Raw genomic sequence first — 22,523 nt, forward strand, 5'->3', positions numbered from 1 at the left:
TCAGTGCTCTCCACCAAGCTGGGTGCAGGCTGCCAGGTGGGCAGCCTCGAGCTAGAGAAGCTAATGGTCCCTTTTGGCCTTCATTTATAACCTGGATCACCAGCTTTTGGGGAATAGTTCTGTGCTGAGTCCTGCACATACACATGTCTTCTGAAGTCTCGGGTTTCACATCTGCCCATTATTAGTTACTTCATTTCTTCAGACAAGAGGGTGGTTTTTTTAATCAAGGTATGATTCACACTTCTCTACAATTGGCTTAGTATTTGCTTTTGTCTGTTTGCTACTTCCCAGCTCCTCCTGGGCCAGGCTGCCAGCACTCACCCTGGCTGAATGTTCTCTGCCTTGCTCAGCACCTACACTTGGGCATTATTCCCAAGCTTGGCTGAATGTCACGTACAGGCAGCTTATCAGGTTATCTGCATGAATACAGATTTCTCCACAGTGTCACTGAGGTAATTCTGGAAAAGGAAAAAAACATAGTGAATTTTTAGCCATACAAATGGCTAATACAGGTTGACCTAGACATATGGGTGGCAGTAATTGGGATGTTTGCTTAACACTTTTCCCCTTGTGTAAATAAAATGCACTACAAACCAGGTTATTCTCAGACTTACCGCTAAACTGTATTGTTTTGTAACATGACTAAGAAATTCTAGAGGTAGTCCTAGGAAATACCACACGCGTTTTTATGAGGGGAAAAGGGGAACCTGAAAAGTTCTAGTTCAATCAGTGTAATTTTGTATTTTAAGTGCCATTGGGACTAACTAGGAACCATTCATTTAAAAGCTCCCATCTACCCTGACAGAACAATCAGAAGAGCAAAATCATAGGAAAAAAAAGAAAGAAACACTATGGAAAGATCCATGGTAAAAAAACAAACCCAAGTGATCAGAAAAAAAATGATTTTGCTTTGGAAAATAAAAAATTTAAAAAAAAATAATTAAAAAAAAAGCAACACTGTCTGGATAAGCAGAAGGTGCTGGAATGGAAATTTTTAATTCTTGTGTCGCATTTTGGTCCTACAGGGGTAACTTCAGCAGTATTTCAATTTTGATTACAAGCTATTGGATACAGTTCTTTAACTAAAAATTAGACCTCTAATGGTTTACAGCTAACCTTTAGATTTTTTTTAATGTAGGAGGCATCAATGTTCCTCATGTACTGCCATGTACCAGAAAACAAGAATGGATGTGGCAGAAAACTCCTAGATTGAAAATAAGTACCTAAACAGACCCACTAACAAGAGCAACAGCACTAGCAAGGCCATGAAGCACTAACATGAGGAACCAAAAGTGACAGGAACTTGACTTCAGACTTTCTAATATTACACGACAAACCATCACTGTTGATAAACCTTATTGCATTCCTGTATTGTACAACACCGCACCGAGTCCTGGGAGCTTATGTGTGAGAGGAGACATCAGAACCAGTCTGAACTCGGCAGAAGGTCCGTCAGGCACGTTTGGCCTGATGCAGGATCCGCACCTGGGACGCCTGCCGGGGCTTCCCGGGCGCCCGCTGCCCCGGCGGAGGGCGGGCATGGCCCGGGGAGCGGGCCGGGCCGGCAGCCGGGGAGGGATGGCTGCTCAGACACCCCGGGTTGGGAGGACCGGGCTGGGCGAGCTCTTCGGAGCGCGCAGCCACTGCACGTGGCAGCCGTGCCTGGCACACAGGCCTCCGAGGGACGGGCCCGCTGCCTGTTCTGACAAGCTCCGGTTTATCGGGACGGGTAAGCCCCGGGATGCCCCGCGAGGCCTTGCGGAGGAAACCCGCGCCCGGTGTTGCCAGCGCTGGCACAGGGCGGCGGCGGGGCTGGGGGCGGCCGGGGCCGCTCGCGCCTTGTCTCCTCCTCGGGGCCCGCAGCCACACACCCCAGCGGCTCTGCGGGGCCTGCCGGCTGCTCCCCGCACGGCCCCGCGGGGTCACGGCGCGGCGGGGCTGCCCGGGAGGCCGCCCAGCTCCGGGCCCAGCTCCGGGCCCAGCTCCGGGCCCAGCCGCGGGCGGGGGCGGGGCCCGCGCCGCTCGCCTCCCGGTGCCGCCCCGCGGCGGCGCGGGACTACAACTCCCAGCATGCCCCGGGGCGCCCCCCCGCCCCGCCCTGTCCCGCCCCGCCGGCCGCGCGAAGGGGCGCGTGTCGTCACTTCCCGGCGCGGTGCGGGCCGGGAATGCGAGTCGCGATTGGCCGGCGCCCGCCCCGCTTTGCAGCGCGCTGGGAGCAGGAAGCGGCAACGGCGGCGCGGGCGCGGCGGGGCCGGGCGCTGCTGCGGTGAGTACCTGCCGGCATCGCCTCCCCACCCCGCGGGGGAGCCGCCCCGCCGGGACGCGGCCCGGCCGCGGATTGAAAAGGGATCGATTTAATGCGCGCTTTGATGACGTAACGAGGACTAGCGCGGCGGCGGGGCTGCCACCCGCACCGCCCGGGCGGGCACCGGGCGCGTCCCCTCCCCGGGGCTGCCCCCGCGGGACCCTCGCGCCCGCCGCCCGCCGCCCGCCCCGCTCCCGCAGCGCCCGCGCCCGGCGGGCAGGCCGCGCTGGCCAGGCCTTCCGCCTTCGCCCGCCCCGGGCACTCGGCGGGCGCTCATTGGCTGCCCGGCCAGGGGCAGGCTCTGCTCCCGCCCTGCGATTGGCCGGCCCCGCCTTGACTGACGGCGGCGCCCGCCAGTGGGAGCGCGGCGGGGGGCGGGTAGGCCGCGGAGGGGCTGCGGGCTATGCTGGGGCGGGGCGGCCCCGGGGGGCAGCGGCGGGGCGCGCTGAGAGAGGCCCCGGCCCCTGCTCCGGCCCCTGCTCCGGCCCCCGTCCCGGGCTCTGCCCCGGCCCCCGCTGCACCGCCTCAGCGGAAGCGAGGCCTTCCCCGCAGCGGCGGGGCGGGCGGGCGCCCTCGGCCGGCGGGTGTTGCTGGCGAGGCAGGCACGCGGCAGAGGGCACAAGGGCCTCCCCGCCCCGCGGTGCCCGCAGGCGGCCGCCCGTGTGGCCCACCCGCCCGGTTCCCGTGTCACGGGGCGGCTGCGGCGCCATTGGCGGCGGCTCGGGCAGCGCGGAGGCCGCTGCGCGGGGCCGGCTGGGCCGCCACGAGGCTGCGCTGCCCCGCGGCCTTCGTGCGTGGGCCCCGCAGGCAGGGACATCGGCGTGCCTCAGACGTGAGCAGCTTCTGTTGCAGCCCAGTAGGGTAGCTACAATAAAATGGCTTCTCTGAGGTTGATTCGTAAAAGCAACTCTGGTATGCACCTCATATGAAATAACAGAACCCTAGAATGGTCTGGGCTGGAAAGAACTTTACAGATCATCTAGATCCAACCCCGTGCCTGGGCAGGGCGCAGGATCAGGTTACGCAGAGCCCCATCCAGCCTGGTCTTTCACAGCTTCCTGAGCAACCCATTCCAGTGTCTCACCACTCCCATAGCGAAGAATTTCCCCCTAATGTCTTAACTTGAATCTCCCCTCTTCAAGTTTTAAGTCATTAACACATGTCCTTTTGCTACATGCTCTTGTAAAAAGTCCCTCCCCAGCTTTCCCATGTCCCCTTCAGATACTGGAAGGCCACTATAGGGTCTCCTTGAAGACTTCTCTTCTCCAGGCTGAACAACCCCAACTCTTTCTGCCAGTCTTCATAGGAGAGGTGCTCCAGCCCTCGGATCATCTTCAGTGCCCTCCTCTGGACTCGCTCCTACAGCTCCATGTCCTTCTTATGTTGAGGACTCCAGAGCTGGACACAATACTCCAGCTGGGGCTCAACGAGAGCAGAGTAGAAGGGCAGAATCACCTCCTTTGACATGCTGGCCACACTTCATCCGGTGCAGCCCAGACTGGTTTGGCTTTTTGGGTGATGAGTGCACATTGCTGGCTTATGTTGAGCTTCTCATCAACATCTCCAAGTCCTTCTCCTCAGGACTGCTCTCAATCCATTCTCTGCCCAGCCTGTATTTGTGCTTGGGATTGCCCCCACCCAGGTGCAGGACCTTGCACTTGGCCCTGTTGAGCTTCATGCAGTTTTCTAAGGCCCACCCCTAAAGGTCCCACTTGATGGCCTCCCTTCCCTCCAGTGTGTCAACTGCACCACACAGCTCGATATTGTCAGAAGACTTGCTGACTGTGCACTCAGTCCCACTGTCCATGTTGCCAACAAAGGTGTCAAACATTTAGAGGCAGACTTCCGTAACCTGCTGCTTCTGCTCTTCTTTTTTTCATGTCCTTGGCACAATTACTTCTCCATGAGCCACTTCTTCTGATAGGCAAGAAAGATTGTGCTTTGTGGTAAAGATAGGAATTTCACAATTTCCTTTATTTGATTTCTGTTAGTCATAAGAAAGTAACTTCATTTTTATCATAATCAGGCAATTAATTCTCGTCTCTACTTCAGTCAAGTCCCATAGACCAGTATGTGTGTTAGTTTTAAGTGTGGTAGAATGCAAACAGCCACAGGGGGCAGTTAGCAAGGACATTGGCATCAGCTCACATGTGGCCAGTACACTGAAGTTTAGGGCTCTGGACTTTCCAGTTCCAGTTGCACACAAAAAGAACCTGCACCAGAAGTCACAGAGCACCTGCTCTCTGGGTCTTTGTAGTACTCTGAGGAAAACTGCTTCCTTGCTACATCAGAAATTGCCAGTCTGTATTCATTTGGTTTGATACAAAGTGGCTCAGCTTACTTCCGTCCTTTTGTTCATACCGAGTACAACAATACAGTGAAGGGAAGATGTCTCTAGCTCCTTAAAGATTCGTTCAACCCTAGTCAGAAACCCCACGTTCTTCAAAGGGAGTTGTAATGTGAAAAGAAACAATGTTTCTTTTTAATTTGCGGCATTCTGAGTGTGAGCCACATGAACTGGGAGCTGGAGATGACTGCTGCTGCACAGATCTGAAGTTATTTTGCCTGGAGTTAATTTATGAAATGCTTTCATTGAAGCACTTGAACTCTCTCCAGAGGTTTTTTTGCATAAGCAGCAGACTAGCATCTGCACCTTATCTACAGGCACAGAGTTCTCCTAAATCTCCTCAGGTTTGAGGACCTCTGCGAGTCTGATCCCAGCTATGTCTACTGTTTAAGTAGGGGAGGAAGGGCTATCAGATTACAAGCATATGTCTCTTTCAAAAGGCTGGCAAAGAGTATTTCGCCATGCAGGGAAAGAAGTGTAAGTAGGCTGGGTGGATAAAATGATCTTTGCTCTTGGGTGTGACAGCACATTAAATCCCTGGCAACTCCTATGTACTTGGAAGCAGAAAAGTGCTACTTTATTACATCTTTATTTAGATTAAGTAAATGCCCTGTGTTCTCTATGTGCAAAATGGGACTTTAATATGAAAGCCGTAAGAACTGTTCCTCCACCAAGTGGACTGGTAGAATTGCAAGAAGCAGCTGTATAAAGCATCTGACATTAAGGTCCTTTGGTGGTGTTGAATAGTTAGCTGTGGAGATGCAGTGCTTTCTTTGAGGAAATTGTGTCCCTGCTGAATATGTAGAATTAAGAAGTTCTTACTCCCTTTGACTATTTCTTCACATGTGTAAGTAAGGAAATGTTCCATGTCATTAATTCTACCATTCCCTACCCATCAGCTAAAATCAGATAAACCTGTTACTAAGACAGTTTAGTGTTTCTTTTGGTTTTGTAGTCCCTGAAAAGTACTAGTTAGTTCATATTTGTATATTAACCTGACTGTGCATAGTATTTACCAAGTGCAGTGTTCTTACTCATACACATCTTTTGCAGGATAATCCTTTCACCATGGAAGCTGAAGAAACAATGGAGTATATCCAAGAATTCCCTGAGCACTATAAAGTTATTTTGGATAGACTGAATGAGCAACGTGAGCAGGACCAGTTTACAGATATCACTCTGATAGTCGATGGTAAGTACAGACCTGAGCTGTTGCACAGAGGATTCTGAAAGCTGTGCTGGGAAGCTGCTGGGTTTGTCACAGATCAGCTGTCAGACTGGGCTGCCAGCACATCCTTGGTTCTGTACTGGCATGCAGGTTGCTCGCAGAATTTAATTTAAAATCTTGGGATGAACAGAATCTCCAGCAGTGATGAATAATTTTGCTTCTGCAAAAGGGGCTAAATATTTCCAGAGAGAAGCCCACTTTGAAACTACTGTGTGGTGTTTAATATGCTGTCTAAAGATTTCCAAAATGTTGTTAAAATATTTTTGCCTAACTTGAGCTGGCTGTTTGCATGCAGAGAACTTGTACAAATATTGTATTTAAAGCATGCAAACAAACAAAAAAAACAAAACCACAACAAAAAAACCCACCTTGAAAGAAGAATTACTCCATGCTGCTCTGGTGTCTGCCTACTATTATATAGTTAAAATAGGGTAGAATCACTCACTTTTCTTTTTATATGTGTTCTAAGGACAGAAGTATTAATTTAAAAGGATGATGGATATAAAAGTGTTTATTATCTCTTTAGAAAAGGTGGTGTTGGGTAGATCACCTAAGATTGCTTCTTAGCCCAGACATCTCTTGGAAGAGATGGGGACTTCAAGAGAGATAGGCAGTGTCCATTAGGGCAGACTTAGCTAAAGGAGTATCAGCTGATCTTTAAAAGGACGGCAAGAACTCAGTTGAAGGGAAAGGATCCTACAGAACCTGCATTAGAAAAAAGTAAACAAATTCTAGCAACAAAAAAAGTAAGTTCTAGTCTGTGTTGTTTCTCTCATCTCTGTCCTGTGGAGCCTCATGAATGTTCATTCCTGTGCCAGGAAGAAGGCAACACAGTAATACGGAATACACAGTCTGGAAAACAGAAAGAACAGAGCAAAATTGCTTTTGTTCTGCAGCAATATTTATGCTGGCAGAAGTTGTGATAAAATGCATCAGTCTGTAAGAGCAACAAAAAACAAGGAGAACCTGGGTAAAACCTGACAGCTCAGGCCAAGACATGCAGGAAAATGTTTGCATAGGAATTTTCCATAACTGAAATAGTGAGTCCTCCATCTGGTTGAGTTGCAGTGTCAGCAAGGGGCTGCACAGGATGGCACAGGCTAGCTGCAGTAGTGTCCTGTGTTGCAAGGAGACATACTAAGTGACTGTGCTGCTGGAATGGATTTGTGGACTGTGTGTTCTCTTTTCTGCATCCGCACTTATTCTGCACTATGAGTGAGGAAGCTGTTGTCCTAAACCAAAATCTTTGTCTCCGTAGGTCACCATTTCAAAGCTCATAAGGCTGTTCTTGCTGCCTGTAGCCAGTTCTTCTACAAATTCTTCCAAGATTTCACTCAGGAGCCGTTGGTGGAGATTGAAGGTAATCTGATTTGTGCAAATAAAAACCTTCAGAGTTGTGTGCCCAAGCTGGAAATTAATGCAGTATCCTTGGTACAGGCTTGCATGCATACTGGGTCATAGAAATTAGCTTTCCAGATTTCAGCCCCTGAACTCTTCTGAGGCAGCTAACACCTCTGGAGAAAAAATTTCCCCTGAAGGAAAACTAAAAAGAACAGTATTTATCTGTATCTTTTGGAAGGGAAAATGTGAAGTTCTCTGGGTGGTTTTTTTCCTTTTCTTTTTTCTTTTTTTTCTTTTTTTCTTCCCCTCAGTACATGGCTAATGGAGGTCAGGCAAACTGTGTCTGTTTTAGCACTAGCAGATGACATACAAACTTTCCCTGACAACAGCCATTCTGGTCAGATGAAAAAGTCTGCCACTGATAGCCAATGACAGATGCCTTGGCTGGGGTACAAGAGCAGGATAGACACAGACAAGTACTTTCCTAGTAGGCAGGGAACAAATTCCTGAAGCAGTGTTTCATTCTCCAGTAACTTGCTCTCATGAGAGATTGTATTTTTGTATTTAGTCCTTTTTATTATTCAAACAGTTTTATGTCCACCTTATTCTTTTATGTTTGTCATGATATAACTCTCTAATTTTTCCAGATTCACATGTTTCTATAGTACACATTTTATTCCAATGTAGGCCTTCTTAAGGGTTTCGTCTTTATGAAACTGGCAGCTATAATACTCCGAGCAAAATGGTGAGCAGGCCAGTGTGCAAGGTTCATCAGATAGGTGAGACAGAGGAAGTGCTAAATTAAACTGTTGTTTTCCTTGCCTGTGTGTAGGTGTAAGTAACATGGCATTTCGTCACCTGATTGAGTTCACCTATACAGCAAAACTAATGGTCCAAGGTGAGGAAGAAGCAAATGATGTTTGGAAAGCAGCTGAGTATCTACAGATGTTAGAAGCTATCAAAGCTCTTGAAATCAGGTAAGCACATAAACCTCTTTTTATTCCCAACACTGAAATGTAGTCACAAGAATCCTCTTGTGAGAGTTGGCTGCCAGGACTTGGCAGTGCTCTTCCTTATCCTGGAACCTTCTGAACCTTGTGTGGGACCATATGCTCTTCTACTATAATCTGTGGGTCAGAATTATAAAAGCTAAAAAATGAATGTCACAGTCTTTGGTCTGGAACTCGGTGACGAGTGGCATGGCTGGTAGATGTTGCAGACATTGTAGGGCTGTGACTTTGTGGTAACTGGTACCAGGTCTCTGTGCTGACTGCCCATGCCTGATTGACAGCTGCGTGTACAGTCACTAGGTGCCTCCTCAGGCAATTAGACCACAGTAACGAATTTGTGCTAGTGTTCTGATTTCATGCAGCTTTCCACTATTTCTGAGACAATAAGGAGTGGTCTTAGAATTTCTTGCTGCAAAATTAACCTCTCAAAATCCTTGAATGAATGTGACTTATAATCAGTTTTATATGGGGCCAATGCTCAATCAAATGTTGCTGTGGTGCTATTTATCCAGTACCAGGAACTGTACTCCATGGCCAAACTCCATCCTGAGACAAGCAAGTGGCAGGACTGTCATGCTGTTTGTCTTTCCCTTCCTGCACTTCCACAAAGTGATGTCACTTTCTAATTCATTCTGGATGCTACACTGTTCTGTCAGTATGAAGCAGAGGAAGGGGCAATAAATGGTCCCAGCATTACAGTGACTTTTGCTTTCTCTTCTAGGCCTGCTGAAAGTGTTGGCATTCAGGCTGAGGAAAGACTTGCTTCTTTTTTGTCTCCCCATACATACACTAGCCAAGGAGAGTGGCATTGGCCCCAAGTTCCTTTAGTAGGCAGATAACATTTTGCTTTAAAAAAACCTCCATTACACAATATACTGGAAACCTGGTTTTCAACATCAGCATTTATTTCTGAATTAACTTATTCTGTGCTAATTCTGTAGATTGACAGTAGAGCTGGATAAGTATGTATTTTTTTTTAATAGGAAAGATATGGAATTGTGCGTTTCTCCTACACTACAGCATCACAAACACCTTTTTTTTGACATTATTAAGTGTGGCACCACCAAAATCTTGTTTTTTTATGATTAAGGAAAAAAGGCAGACCCTAGCTGTCTACTTGAGGAGTTTAAAAAGAAACCCGAAACTGAAAAAGTATGTTCTAATCAGTATCATTTTGAGTCAGTGTACATTGGCAGAGCTGTTGAACCAGGATTCATTTTCTAAACAGCTAATCAGTAGTAAAACCTCCAGTGTGTACGTGCATCTTGAGTGTGTGACTTGAAAGCATTGGCCTGCTCATTTCTGCCCATGTTTGAGATTGTTTTGAGATGCTGTCCTGACATCTCGGAGCAAAGGAGTTGGGTGGGTGATGTAGGAAGAACCTGAGCAGAGCTGGGAGTTGTATTTTAAGCTGAGAAAATTAAGCTAGAATACTCTTCCCACATCCCAGTGGCTTTTACTTTTACCTCGGCTGTCAGGTGTGAAGTATGAGATGTTACAGTAGCCATTGGGTGAAGAAGCCACAGCTGTAGTGTTTTCTAACAAGCTGTAAGTGCTGCAGGCAATTGCACACCCTCCAGAGCTTAAGGGATGAATAGTGTAGAAGAACTTGAATACTATTTCTGAGTAGACAGGCCAAGAGCTCCTTGGTACAGGGAGTTTTTCTTTCCAAGTACAGAATTTCACAAGTTTATTAGATAAACTTACGTCACTAGTTAACTGGCCTTTCTTCTTGATAGGTGCTTGTATCATTTAAGCAGAGTTACTTAAAACACTTGAGAAACCTTATGTCAAAGGCTCTGCAGCCTTAATCATGCTGTTTTACACCTCTAAGGAGTATAGATTAAGGAAAAATTATCTTCTGACATGCACACAGGTTATGTGGTCTTTCATCATTCAGCTTCTCTGAGAAGTAACTAGAGTGTTTATGGCAGAAGCTCAGGCAGGAATTCTTACACCAGTGATTATGGATCTTAACCTTGTTTATAAAAATGCTTTACAGGAACAAAGAAAATTCATCACCTTTAGAATCAAATCAAGCACAAGGTAAAAATAAACCAAAAAAGAGGAAGATAGCTGAAACTTCTAACGTTATCACAGAAACACTGCCATCTGCAGAGCCTGTTGAAATTGAGGTTGAGATTGCTGAAGGGACGATTGAAGTGGAAGAGGACAGCATTGAAACCCTTGAAGAAGTGGCTTCTGCAGACCAATCCATAAAGTATATACAGACAACAGGTACATCAGATGAATCTGCTCTGGCTCTTTTGGCAGATATCACCAGCAAGTATCGTCAGGGAGAGAGAAAATGCCAGATCCAAGAAGAAGGTGATAATGCAACTGATCCCTCATGCAAACAGGTAGAAGGTATTGAAATTGTGGAACTTCAGCTGTCACACGTGAACAATTTATTCCACTGTGAGAAATGTAACCGTTCGTTTAAATTGTTTTACCATTTTAAGGAACACATGAAAACACACTCTACTGAGAGTTACAAGTGTGACATATGCAATAAAAGGTACCTACGAGAGAGTGCTTTGAAACAGCATCTCACCTGTTACCACCTTGATGAAGGTGGTGCCAGCAAGAAGCAAAGACCTGGCAAAAAAATACATATATGCCAGTACTGTGATAAGCAGTTTGACCACTTTGGACATTTTAAAGAGCACCTCCGGAAGCACACAGGTAAGAGCACTGCTGTAGTCCTGTCCCGGTGGCCTCGGCTCTAGCATCTGGGGTTTTTGCATGTTTTGGGTAAATAGAGAATATGCTGAAAAGACCACGAGTCCTAAGTGCTTGAAATACTTTGCTTCTAGTTACAACCAAAATGCTGGTTTGTCTTTTTCTTTGTTAATTTATTTTGTTTTTCACTGATGCAAGCTTTTGAGGGACTGACGTGGTTAAAATAGCCACCTAAAACCAGAAGGCACTAATGAAGCTTCGCTCTTGAGTCTATTCAATCTTAACAATTTTTTCAAAACCGTTTCTTAAGGCATTTCCTTCTTCAAAAGTACCAAACCAAGGAACTACTTTCATTTTCATAGTTCTACTAGTAAATGTTTCTGCTGAAATATAATCTAAACTGTGAGATTCTCAGTGGAATACTGCTTAGAGGTCTTCTTTATGGAGTTGTAGAATCTCACAGAACTTCTGAGCAAATGCCTATTAATGTACTAGGCACGAAATACCCCCTAACAATTCTCTCTTGTACCACCAGGTTTGAAAAGTTTCACCCATGCCCTTGACCTCTCATCTGTGATTTTCTTTTTCTTTGCTAATTAATGCAGGAAAACATTTCTAGTGACTACAGGACACTTTTTTTTTTTTTACTGCGAAATCTGCCTCTTCGAGATCTGGGTGGCATCTTCTGAGTATAAAATGACTTGTGCTCATTCTTTCTAATATGGGAGGCTAAGATGCTGCTTCATCTCACTGAGAAGTCTACTATCCAAATAGATACTGAGCATTATACTGATAACTGAATGTAAAATGTATGTGGTCCTAAAATAAACATCTTCCAGATGTTTTTGTTTAATATGTCAGTCATGAGTAATCAGTGAGAATTTAATGCAGGATAGCAGCCCTGTTTCTTTTGCAGCTTCTTTTTATTGTTAAAGCCTTTTAATGTTAATTTCTTTTTGTCTGTGTATGAGGCTCCCAAGTATTGATACGACGTGTGTCTAATCTATTCCAAATAGCCTCTTAAAGGTGCCATTTATAAACAGTTTTTGGAAAATCCTATCCCCTGTGAAACAAGGAGTATTTCTCCATTGTGAGCAGTCCAAATGCAAGCTACTTTGCAGAGGTCTTTTCAGAGAAAAGTTTGTGTCAGTTTAACAGATAACCCAAGTATCACAGTACAGTGGTTGCTGTTGCAATGAAGGATTTTGGGGATAAAGCAACTTAGCATATCACAGGAGATACAGAATACTATCTAAATATATATTGATAAAACAAGCATCACACATGGAATCTAATTACTTCTTGCTTACAATTTTTGAAAGCTTTAAGCTGGAAATCAAACTGCGTACTACCATTTAACTGTGGTCTCCTAAAGTGAGTGGAAAAACTCCCATTCAGCCAAAGGCTTTTAAAGTTCTGAGTTCTCTGCAGCAGTGTTGAATGCTCTGAAGTATCCGTTGGTTGCTTGGGCAAAGTCCATGCTTTTTGACCTCCAAGATTTGGCATTTCAGCATCCTGTGCATTACATGTACAAGTCTCCAAAAACATAGCATTCTGTAACCAGTAAGGGAAATGTTCCCACCATTTAATGTTTTGCTGCAGTTTTTAGGTGGGAACTATAGGCTACTTGTGGATTTCTTTTGAAAAACCAATGAGGAACTTCTGAGTATCTGTATTTCTGAAAATACAAATTTATTTGCTTTCCATCTCAATAGCCAGTAACTCCTGCATTCCTGGAAATGCAGGCTTTTAAACTAGTGAGAAGAGATTCTTGTTTTATTCACTGAAATGTCTCAGCCTCTTTTGGAGTTCATTAAGCTGTTTGTTTCAGTAATGATGTTGATGTCAGGAATTCCACAGATTAATTATCAGACTTTCAAAAGAAACGCACTGCTCCTAATTTTTGTACTTTAATTTCCTTGAATTTCATTATGTTTGTGCATGTGAAATTAGTAAATAGAGACACCAGTTTTTCTTTGTTACTACTTGATGACAGTAACAACCAATATACTACTTTGCATGAAAAAGAGAAAATGGCCTGTTTTCAGCCTTCCCTGCTGTTGTCCTTAGCTGACTTCTATGTTTGGTACCAGGTTTGAACTGAAGTGGTGCAACTGAAAGGAATATTTATCTTGCTTGTGCCCATTTATGTCCATCTGTGCCTTATCTTCCTTGTATTTTTTTTTGGGGGGTGGGTGTTTTTTGTTAATTTAATAGTGATACTTTGTTATTTGCTGGTCATTCCATACCAGCTTTTCCTGGAGCTCAGTCTCAACTCTCAATCCTAGGCTGTTACTGTTCTGGAAAAGAAAACTTTGTATTACTTAAATACCTTCTTTTACTGTGTTACTTTGTATGTTTACTAATGTTGATTCTGTAATTGTAAATATTATCAGACGAAACGAGAGAAATAGCTGCTGTTTCTTTAAAGATACTTCATCAGAATAGTACTCAAATGTCCTAAATGTACTGTAAATAGCACTGGTAATTGTTACATTGTATTTTTTTCTATATGAGACTTAAGACTCCACAATAGTTTTTTTACCTTTTTTTTACATAAAGTTTACACAGAATGTCTTGCTCTTCCTCTGTAGGAAGGAAGTTGGCCGCATCTTTACAGCATATTTATCAAGCTACACAAAAGGTAGACAGAGGAGGAAGAGAGCTGACAGAAAACTAGCTGGTTTTATGCACTTACAAATCCCTGTATTTTTCTTAATAGGTGAAAAGCCGTTTGAATGTCCAAACTGCCATGAACGTTTTGCCAGGAATAGCACGCTCAAATGTCACCTGACAGCCTGTCAGTCTGGAGCTGGAGCTAAAAAGGGAAGAAAGAAGCTGTATGAATGTCAGGTAGGTAATGGAAGCAGCAAGGTCTGAGGCGGTAAAAACTCCTTCCTGTGCTGAGAAAGTGTGGGAGTATTGAGCAGGAAAGACAACGAGTATGGGCTTATGTCTCCAAGAGCTACTTTAATAAAATAAATATAAGGATCACATTCAACCATGACATGCAGATAAATACTTGTATCTAAATAATTCCATCTAAAATAGGGAATTGCCTGTATGGAGCCTCATAATACTTCTAATCAGAGAGATTCTTATAGGTAGCTAAGTGTTCATCTGCATTTTACCAACCTTTTTCTTTCCTTTTCAAGGCTCTTGATACACTGACCTAGGCCTTGCCCTGCTTGTGAGCATGCTTCATTAAAGTCCAAAATACAAAGTACTATTTTATTTCTTATTTTATTGTTCTTCTGTTTGATACCCAATATTTTGACTTTGTCTGGAAAGTAATTTCAACTTACAACGACAATCTGTAATGTCTTTTAAGCAAATATAAATGCTGTGGATGGATACCTAGGGTATTTGGTCACTATATGTAAATGACATTTGACAAGCTGTTCAGATAAGGCTTACTTAGCTGTTAAGAGATGATTCTGAAAAGCTAGAAAATACAACAGCATTCTTTCCTCCTTCTCTTCCCTTACTTTCTTTCCTCTGCTCTTACCCTATTCAGTTTACAGAATGCTGTGCTTTGAGGTTAAACTGGGTTCAGTAGGGAAGAAGACTGGTGGATATCTGCTTTATTTTTCCAAAAGAGAGAGTGATCTTATTCATAGAAAGCATTGAATACTGCAGGAGATTAATTAATTTTGTGTTCCTAGTGAACCATTCAATCATACATTTCACTGATGCTGTTGCATCATTTGCTTATTATGCTAGTCTGAGGTTAACTCTTGAGAGCATACCTCTGTCTTAAAGATAAGTTTGTTCTGAATATGAGAATTATTGTGTAGCACAAAGTTGAACAAGTGCTTGGGCATTACCAATAGTCATTATCTTTATGTATGCCTCAGTAATTTTGAGTGTTTATCTGTAAGATTCGTCTTCTAAGATGTGTATGTGCAACTTCTTTCTATAGCATGAGCCTGGGGAAAAATAAAAGCCAAACCTGGCACTAGCATCACAAACCAGACTTCAACAGCAAAATGGAGATACTTAGCTCCACTAGAGAGACCTGTTCTTGAGTTAGTCCCTATGACATACTCCATCATCCTTCTGTGCTGTTGCTGAAAATTATGAGGAGATGGAACACTTGGTTTCAAAACTATTTGCCAGCAGTGAATGAGTGCTGAAATGTATTCTTTGCAGCTTCCTGCAGGCAAGAACAATTGCATAGACAAAGACTCTTGTTTCTTTACTCTGAGCCTGACTTGACCCCAGTCTTCTCCCTCTTCTACCCTGACACCTCATTAGTTTCTGGAGTCTCTGTGTGTTTTCAGGCTACTTACCTCGGTGCCAGCTGAAGGGAAGGAAGTGTGCTCATGTGCTTTGTGAACATAGTGTGTCTGCAGTCGAGGCAGTACTTTAAGCTGGAAAAGAATTAAAATGTTGAAGTGTTTAGAGACTTTTTTTCTGCTGAAATCAGTAAAATGTTTTATTGAAATGGCAAAATGGGATAATTCAGTCTAGCCAGTGAGACCCCACAATGCGATGAGCAAGTGAGAGCTGATAAGGAAAAGCTGGGTAGCAGTACTGCACATAGAACTTCAGTAAAAGGACAGTTTGTATTACTTTTGTTGTACAGTATTATTACAGAAATAGCTTTCCACACAAAACACCAGAAATCTACTGGGCATGATACTGTATGTGAATTTCAGATAAGGTTGAATTAATAAAACTTTCAAATACTGTACTGACTCATAAATCTTGTAGATATGTTGTGCATTCACAACTTGAAGTAGCACACTCTTTTTTAAAAATCAATAAATATAAATTCTTTTGTTCACCTGGAGCTGACTTATCAGCTTTTACCTCCAATGTTGTTTTTTTTTTAATCCAATTACCAAGAAGCTACACTGTGTGAAGCTGTGACCTGAAATAGGCACTATTCTATCTTGGTTCTCTTGGCTCCATTTAACATCCTGTGTCTTTTGTTTCAGGTTTGCAACAGCGTGTTTAACAGCTGGGATCAATTCAAAGATCACTTGGTGATACACACTGGTGACAAACCGAACCACTGCACCTTATGTGATTTGTGGTTTATGCAAGGCAGTGAGCTGAGAAGACATCTCAAAGAAATGCACAATATTGCAGAACGAATAGTTACAGAAGAGTGGAAAGAGCTTCCAGTGGAAACTGTGGAAGCTGAGCCAGTAACATCAATGACTATCATAGAACAAGTGGAGCAAGTCCATGTTCTACCAGTAATTCAGGTACAAGTGGATCCTGCACAGGTAACTGTGGAACAGATGCATCAGGATGTCATACAGGACAATCAAGTGAAAGGCACACAAATAGATGAACTTCAAGAACAGGTGCAAATTAGTTACTTGGAAGTTGAACACATCCAGACTGAACAGGGTGCTGAAGTTCATGTGGAGCAGTTACATGTTGGGCATGTAAATCAAATACAGATGGAAGAAGTACAGGCAGAACTAATAGATGGAACAGACCTTGAACAAGTAGAATATGAAAGTGTTGATCAAGGGGAAGCAGAAGAAAAAGAACCTAATCAAGTCAATGATGCAGATAAGGAAGAACAAGGACAAGCTGAAGAGTTACAAACAGTTAGTGGACACACAGAGTGAAAAGGTGAATGACTAGGAGAAATACTGCCATTATGCAGTTTTGGGGATGAAATACCAAATTATTTTTGTTAACGTTTACATTGGTTTTTGAACCACCAGTGGTCATTTTTCCAATAAGCTGTCCTTCGGAAGCTGGGCGAGTGGACCAAAGTTAGTTTTCTTCGTGTACAACTAAACTTGTCTGAAATGTGAAAAATAACTTTTCCATTCATGTAATACCATGGAAGAGAAACTACCACCAACACAGACAGCTTTCTGAGGATTTTAATAGTTAATTGCTTCTGTCATTGTTACACCACCCCTGGGGATATATAAGAGTTAACTTCATCTCTTTTCTTCTTGCAATTGAAGCAAACTCTTGTTATAGATTTACACGGTGTCTGTGGCAGAAGAATCAGTAAAATCTAGTGGATTCTCTTGTAAGTGGCAATTGAGTACCTGTGAATTTTGGATCAGACTGTTTGCTGTACCTGAGCAGCGGTCCCTAACTTGCAGGCTGGGGAAAAAACATTGTTGCTGGAGGTCTCTGAGCACAAAAGTCCTGTGCCTTTTCAACTCTGACTGGTTAGATTTCCACAAAGTTCCTAGAGTGTTCAAAAACCTAGTTCAGTAAAAGACAATGTAGGTAATGTTATAGTGCTTTATATTTTTGCTTAAAATTGTCAGCTACTGATTTTTTTTTATTATTATTTGTTTTTGCATTAAATTTAGAGGTGGGAGGTTGAGGGAGGAAACAGATTCGACGTGGAGGCAGTAGGACATATTAAAAGGGACATTTTAACATTAAGACAAGCTTGGTAGAATCTGTGGTAAACATAAGCAGCAAGAAAGCTACCATCAGACTCTTCTTTTATAAATGAAATTAAATTCTGAAAATGAGTATGTTGAAACATAAATATAGAGAAGACTTGTCTATATCAGGTTCTTGTTTATTTGAAATTATATTCTGACACTTGACACAAAGATGTGCTAAACATAAAAATAAAAGCCATAGGTATGAGTGCTAAAATGTGGATTGAAAAGTAGGCATGTAAATAATCAATATTAGACAATAAACCAATACCAACCATGAAAAGTTGCATTATTTGTGTCATCCAATAAATTAGGAACAACGGAGTGACTGACAATTACAGTGTCAGCTCCCAGTGGTAATAATCACTCTTCTTTTTAATGAGATTAATAGGTCTTTACTGTAAAGTTAGATTTGTTTAGAAAATAATCATCTAGATCTACATTTAAGGATGCTTAGGACTTCTAATTCTCAATTATTGCCTTGAGATTAGAGGTGCCTCCATACTTCTGAAAAGCTATTTTCAAAGCCTTAACTGAAGGGAGGAATTTTTGCAAGGACATTCCCCTAATGCTTTTGGTAATCTGGTAGATCTTAGTTAACATCAGGCTTTTCTGCTCAGTCTTCTACAAATGTAGACTTATTTTATAGGATTTGTGCTTTTATTTAGTCTCATTCAAAATTATTCTTGTGTTTCATCATGAGAAACTGTTGCAAAACAAACATGGATCTCAATTAAAATTTCAAACAATTTTATTAATGTAACTTCATTCTTTTTAATGATGTTTTGTGTTTTTTGAGGTACAAGTAGTATGTGATGACATTCTTGTGCAGATGGAAGAATGTGGCTCAATAATAATCATTAAGTAAAAGCTGGCTATTGTATTTAATACCTGGCTTCTGATATGAAGCTTGTCTTTCGATAACACAGAGGGAAGAGGCCTGCTTGCTTAGCTGTGGAACTCTAATTATTGAAGTCTTTGTGCATATATACATATATACACAAGATCTGCATCTGTGGAGTTAAAGGAACAGTCTGCCTGTGTGTCTAACCAATTAAACTAACTTTCAGGTAATTTAAGTCCAATGTAAATTGAGCAGTTATGTGGTATTGGTAGCAGGACTGTGGCTTGGTAAGCACAGCGGGGCTAATTTCTTTGTTGTGCTTTATCTTCCCTTTTCAACAACAGTTCACTAATTTGGTAGGTGAGGTAAGACACTGTTGTGCCCGGTGCTGCCCCATCCAGCCTCACTGAGCCTGGGTGAGAGCACTGTGGGGCCACGAGCAAGCCCCTCCTCACCCTGAGGGTGAAAAGCTCTCCTCAAAAAGTGACTCCACTGGAGAGCCTTTCCCTTTGCATTCCCTGTAATTTCCTTCCCAAATGCCTGAAGCCCAAACTGCTCCCAGTGGGGGAGACCCTCATGCCTCCTTGCTGCAACAGCTGATACTGGAGGAGGAAGGACTGATAGAGTCAGAAGTCTTGGCTGCTCCCTGGAACAGCCACCTTGCTCTGCCTCCTCGTTCTGCCCCAGCTGTCTGTATGGAAACAGACCTCTCCAAACAAAATAACCCACACACCATTGGGGGTGTTCTTCCCTCTGGATGCCAACATGGGGCTGGTCCCCAGAGTCCTGTGCTGTGCGTGTACTGGTCTGCAGCCTGCAGTGGGGCAGCACAGGGGGTGAACGCCTGAATTTATGCCAAATTAAACCAAGAAGCTAGAGCAGTGGGGTCTTGGCAGTGAGAAATGGAAAAGTGGGCACGGGTAAAAATCTGTGAGGTGTGTCTGGAAATAAAATAAAATTGAGCAGTAAACTGAGACTGAGGTTAGAGGTGGACTTTTAGATTTATATGCGAGGAAAGGCAGCTGATAATAGTTTGAGAAACACTGAGTTTTTCAGGTAATATAAGAAAGGACCAGTAGCTTTTTTCTTTTTTTGTTGTTGTTAGAAAGCAGTGTTCTGAGCCGCAGCGAGTTACACCTGCAGGCTTAAGAGGAGGAGATCAGCCACCAGTCCTCTGTGAAATGATCACCAGAGGAGGACAGAGCAGCCTCTGCTTTGTTTCACCTGCCTGCAGTGAAACTTATTAGATACGGTGCAGCATATGGTACTGCCTTGCACAAACTCTGTTTCTCATTATTTCCAAGGAGAAAATATTTGTGATAGAAGCTTTATTTGGTTGCTTTCTTTTAAGGGTTGAAGTATTTCTTCTGCAGGGAGTATCATGAAAATGTAACATGCAGTGAGATTTTCTTGTCGTCAACCCCCCGGGTCCGCTGCCAGCGGGTAATTTTGAAACGAAAGCAACCTATTTAGAATGCAAGTACAAATCATTTGTAGCTTGCGTGGGAAAGGGGCGGCTCAGGCAGGTGCAGCAGAAGCGGGGCCCCTCTCCTGACCCGCCAGCTGGGATCTCGCCCGGCTGGACACGGCTCGGGGAGCGTTCCCGCGCTCCCAGCCCCGCCAGGGCTCGGCCCGCGGGGGCAGGTGCTGGCGCCGCTCCCCGCTGCTCCGGCCGCGGCTCGTCCTTCCCGCGCCCCGGGGGCTGCCGGCCCTGCCGGGCGGGACTTGCCCCCCGGGAAGCCCTGGCGCGGGCAGGGGCTGCGGGCGGCAGCTCGCAGGGAGGGGACGGAGGCAGCCGCGGGGTGTGCGGGGCCGCGCCCGGCCGGAGCAGCGCGGGGCCGGCCGGAGCTGTCCAAGGTGTGCGGGCGCGGGAGGCCCCGGCAGCCGCGGCCATCCCCGCCGCCTGGGCCGCCCGCCCCGCGGCCGGGGCTGCTCTCCCTCATCTCCCCCGCTGTCCCCGGGGCGGGAGAGGAGGGAGGCGGGCACATGGCGGCCCGCCCGGCGGCGGCAAATGGCGGGCACGGGCCGCGGGAAGGGACGGGCGTGCGGGGCCGTGCGGGAGGGAGGCGGGCGCAGAGCGGCTGGCACGGCTCCTGCCGGGCCCCCGGCAGCAGGTGCCCCAACAAGCGGGTGGTTCCGGGACCTTCCCCGCCGGGGATGGAGCTGCCGCTGGGGCCGGCGCGGGGGGAACCAGAGAACCAGCCCTCGCTGCCAGCCAGAGAAGGGTGTGCGAAAAAAGATGAGCTGAAAAAGCCAAAAAGGTCCTCCATTACAAAAAAAACCCAAAAAAACCACAAAAAAACAAAAAACAAGTATTTTTTCTTTCACTGAATAACTTATTTTAAAGTATTTTCTCAGATCCAGGTAAGTTGTTCCCGACCACTTGAATATTCTAATCCATCTTCTAGTGCCTGTCATTCGAGTGATGATACTTCTTTTTTTTTAAACAGTATCTTATCCCGTAAATAGATGTGAGAACCTCGGGGTTTTAGTTAGTTCTAGGCGGTTGATCTGTGTGGGAATTAGGAACCAAGATGCCTGGATGTACTAGTTTGACTCTTCTTAGAGTTACTTGTTTGCAACCTTTTAAGAAAGTTGTATTAAAATTACAGCTTCTGGGGTATTATAAAAAATACTTTCCAGTTGTGAGGTCCTTAGCTTTGTCACAAGGAAATACTCAGAATGATTTTGTAAACTAACACTGCCTGCACTATTACTTATAAAAATACAAATAATTTGTTAGAATACATTCCTATCTAGTGGTTCTTTTTTGAAGGCTATTTAGTTGCACTAGAAGACAATTGGTTGCTCCTATTACAGCCACATTACAATAAACTGATCAATTAGCCCTTTGCTAAAAAGGGTTTTCCTTCGAGTCCTGTAGGTTGAACTTCATGGGAGGATTTTCTGGACTACACTGAGGGAAATGAGATTATGATCTTTGGAGTGAAGGTGCTGCAAGTTCCCACTCCGTGCCATGCAGAGCACTGACAAAAGCAGGTACAACATCGTGGCAGCTGTGGTGCTTCCCCTGGGGGAAGTACAAGTGACAGAGATGCTTGTCAGATGCATGTTCAGAAGGTGTTCTTTGTGCGGGGATTTGGGGCTTTTGGGAGAGGTGAAGTTACACTGGGATGGGAAACAACAAATAAGAGTACAGGAATTTGAACCATACTGACAAGTGATGGTGGTATTAGTTCCTTACAGCTGGAAACACCACACAACTTTTGCACGGCCAGTCTTGGCCTCCGATGTTATTCCAGAGCCCTAGAAGTCAGGAATGCTTGCTTCTCTTCCTGATTTTTATTGTAAGGCAGGGAATAAACTTCAACTTGGAAACTCACAGCTAACACTGAGAAAATCTCCAGCATGGCTCTTCTGTGTGTTTGGAAAAAAGCACTCCTCAGTGCATAGACAGCCCTCTTTTAAGGCACTTGGAAAATATGAATTAGCTCAGCCTCTGACTGTTCCTCCAAAGCAGTAAGTGGCTATTATTTTCCTTTTTATTTTCTTCTTTTTTTTTTTTTTTTCCCTCCTCCTTTTCTGGCTTTGTTATGGTTACACAGAGTAAAGAATTCTGCAAGCAGGCAGTAGTGGAATGGAAAATGCTATCCAGCTTCCTGACTTTCTTTCCTGAAGCATAAAATCAAGGATTATTCTCAAAGCAAGGAAGGCAAGATATTGAGAAAGATATCTTCAAAATAGAGATCTGTGCATCTGTTGCTTCAAATATGAGAGGACTCTACCTCATGTGGGAAGCATAAGGTAAAAGTAACTTAATTATAAAATAAATGTATTTGCACACTCAATATCCTGAAAAATTAATTGGAAAACACTAATATTTTCTAAGAAATAATACATTACAGGTAACATCCACGGATGTTTCATTGGTTCCACCATTAATTCAAAAGCTGAGCCTCTCTTACCTTCTGGTTGTGTAATGGTGTTTTAAGATGCAGAGAGAGCTAGAGATTATACCAATCTAGATATCTGCAACAAAACCACTGGAAGTGTGTCTGTGCTGGTGATAAATCCTGTTAATGCTGCACGGAGACAGAACTGCTAGGAGAGGATTACTGAGATACATTTTCTGCTGGTTGTCAGGGCAACCATAAATCCATGCAGCTGTACAGCGGTGTGTTAATCCATGCAGCTTAATCCCATTTCCAAATTAGATGATCAATACTGTACTGCTAGGTAACAGCTGGTGCAAATGCTCTCCATTCCCTTCTCTTACTATAGTGCCTGGAGTCCAACTGATGCACCTCCAGTCTTCTAGGAAAGACACAGTGTTAAGCCCTGCAGCAATTTGTTGTTGCAAAAGCAGTGAATAACTTGGCTCAGTGTTCCTAACCTGATAATTTTCAAGTGTTCATAATAAGT

At 44.3% G+C, this 22,523-nt stretch overlaps 1 protein-coding gene across 2 annotated transcripts; it reads left to right on the forward strand.

The window, feature by feature from the left end:
- The first annotated feature begins 2,179 nt into the window (after positions 1-2,179).
- On the forward strand, positions 2,180-18,050 carry ZNF131 (zinc finger protein 131). 2 transcript variants are annotated; one of them, XM_051643262.1, is made up of 8 exons: positions 2,180-2,266; positions 5,706-5,844; positions 7,139-7,240; positions 8,054-8,198; positions 10,234-10,591; positions 10,694-10,916; positions 13,636-13,766; positions 15,857-18,050. In XM_051643262.1, exons 2-8 carry the CDS (start codon positions 5,721-5,723, stop codon positions 16,502-16,504), a joined length of 1,731 nt encoding a protein of 576 aa, XP_051499222.1. In that variant the 5' UTR covers positions 2,180-2,266; positions 5,706-5,720; the 3' UTR covers positions 16,505-18,050. The 2 variants fall into 2 exon arrangements, with proteins under 2 accessions (XP_051499222.1, XP_051499224.1); XM_051643264.1 differs by lacking the exons at positions 2,180-2,266; positions 5,706-5,844; positions 7,139-7,240; positions 8,054-8,198 and having other exon boundaries at positions 10,540-10,598.
- Positions 18,051-22,523: the final 4,473 nt, after the last annotated feature.

This window comes from Apus apus, chromosome Z (genome assembly GCF_020740795.1).
Source record: "Apus apus isolate bApuApu2 chromosome Z, bApuApu2.pri.cur, whole genome shotgun sequence".
In the NCBI taxonomy this organism is placed as follows: Eukaryota; Metazoa; Chordata; class Aves; order Apodiformes; family Apodidae; genus Apus; species Apus apus.

Bases quoted from the DNA above. Each gene is read 5' to 3' on its own strand.
- ZNF131 (XM_051643262.1), top strand. From the start codon at position 5,721: ATGGAAGCTGAAGAAACAATGGAGTATATCCAAGAATTCCCTGAGCAC. The intron at 5,845-7,138 runs GTAAGTACAGAC...TTGTCTCCGTAG, and splicing joins TATCACTCTGATAGTCGATG to GTCACCATTTCAAAGCTCAT. The intron at 7,241-8,053 runs GTAATCTGATTT...GCCTGTGTGTAG, and splicing joins GCCGTTGGTGGAGATTGAAG to GTGTAAGTAACATGGCATTT.